This window comes from Muscardinus avellanarius (assembly GCF_963383645.1).
Source record: "Muscardinus avellanarius genome assembly, chromosome: 3".
NCBI classification, from domain to species: Eukaryota; Metazoa; Chordata; class Mammalia; order Rodentia; family Gliridae; genus Muscardinus; species Muscardinus avellanarius.
This window is the reverse complement of record NC_137788.1, coordinates 115,805,917-115,807,250: the sequence shown is the minus strand read 5'-3', so window position 1 is coordinate 115,807,250 and position 1,334 is coordinate 115,805,917. Positions and strand designations below refer to the sequence as shown.

The 1,334-nt window shown below is 53.1% G+C and overlaps 1 protein-coding gene across 1 annotated transcript; it reads left to right on the top strand.

Annotated features, from left to right (window-relative positions):
* Positions 1–498: 498 nt before the first annotated feature.
* LOC308260285 (uncharacterized protein) lies at positions 499–1,069 on the top strand (the record flags this gene model as incomplete). Its single annotated transcript, XM_080691592.1, has 2 exons — positions 499–851; positions 955–1,069. 2 exons carry the CDS (start codon positions 499–501, stop codon positions 1,067–1,069), a joined length of 468 nt encoding a protein of 155 aa, XP_080547718.1.
* Positions 1,070–1,334: the final 265 nt, after the last annotated feature.

The following is a 1,334-nucleotide window of genomic DNA, read 5'->3' as shown; positions in this document are numbered from 1 at the left end:
ATAGGAAGAGCATGGGGGTGCATGCCTGGGACCCCAGGACTTGGGAGGCCAAGACAGGAGAACCGCGGAGGCCAAGACGGCCTCGGCAACTCAGTGAGATCTCAGTGTTTCAAGGTAAAAAATAAAAAGGGCTTGAGAATATAGATCAGAGGTAGAACACCCCTGGGTTCAATCCCCAGTACCAAGAAAGAAAAAAAAAATAGGTGTAGTAAGAACCAGAGTACTCATATGGTATAGAGCAGGTCACCTTTAAATCCTCCTCTTCAAAGGCTCAGAAATGATCGAGGTATTCTTTGTGTGTGTGTGTGTGTGTGTGTGTGTGTGTGTGTGTAGAGAGAGAGAGAGAGAGAGAGAGAGAGAGAGAGAGAGAGAGAGAGAGAGAGAGAGAGGAGAACTTTGCTCCTTAAGAGACCTGATGCGACATGGAGCTCAGCTTCTGCATTACTCTCAGTTCAAATCATCTTCTCTTCTGTCTCTAGGACCAGCCAACTTTAAAACATGAGCTCCCATCAGCAGAAGCAGCCCAGCACCCCACACCCTCAGCTGCATCAGCAGCAGGTGAAGCAGCCATGCCAGCCTCCACCCCAGGAGCCATGTTTCCCCAAAACCAAGGAGCCCTGCCACCCCAAGGCACCAGAGCCAGAGCCCTGCCACCCCAAGGTGCCTGAGCCCTGTCACCCCAAGATGCCGGAGCCGCAGCCCTGCCACCCCAAGATGCCAGAGCCCTCCCACCCCAAGGTGCCCGAGCCCTGCCACCCTAAGGTGCCTGAGCCCTGCCACCCCAAGGTGCCCGAGCCCTGTCCCTCACCGGTCATCCCAGCACCTGCTCAGCAGAAGACAAAGCTGCCCAAGTAATGTGTGCACAGCAAGGCCCTCAAGGAGTCGTCCCACCGTGCTGAGCCCCTCCCATCCTCTGTTGGGCCCCAAGAGCCTGCCTTTTGCATCGCACCCTAGAAGCAGGTGTGAGAGGCTTCCTTCCCCCACCCTCGGGTGCTCCAAGCCTCTGAGATACGAGAGAAAATCGGTGCCCGAGTTGTTTTTCAGCTGTGCTGAAGAGCAGCTGAAGTAGAGATGGCGATTTGGTTCATTAAATTCCTTCCATTCTAGTCCTGACTGTGTGTGTTCTCTTTTGCATTTTGGTTCCCACATGAGGCAGGAGCTATACACTGAGAAGCCGAGCCTGGTGGCACATGCCTATAATCTCAGTACTCAGGAGGCTGAGACAGGAGGATGGCAAGATTGAGACCAGCCTCCGCAACTTAGCAAGCCTCAGCATCTTGACATGACTTTGGTTCAAAATAAAAAAATAAAAATAAAAGCGGAGTGTAGCTCAG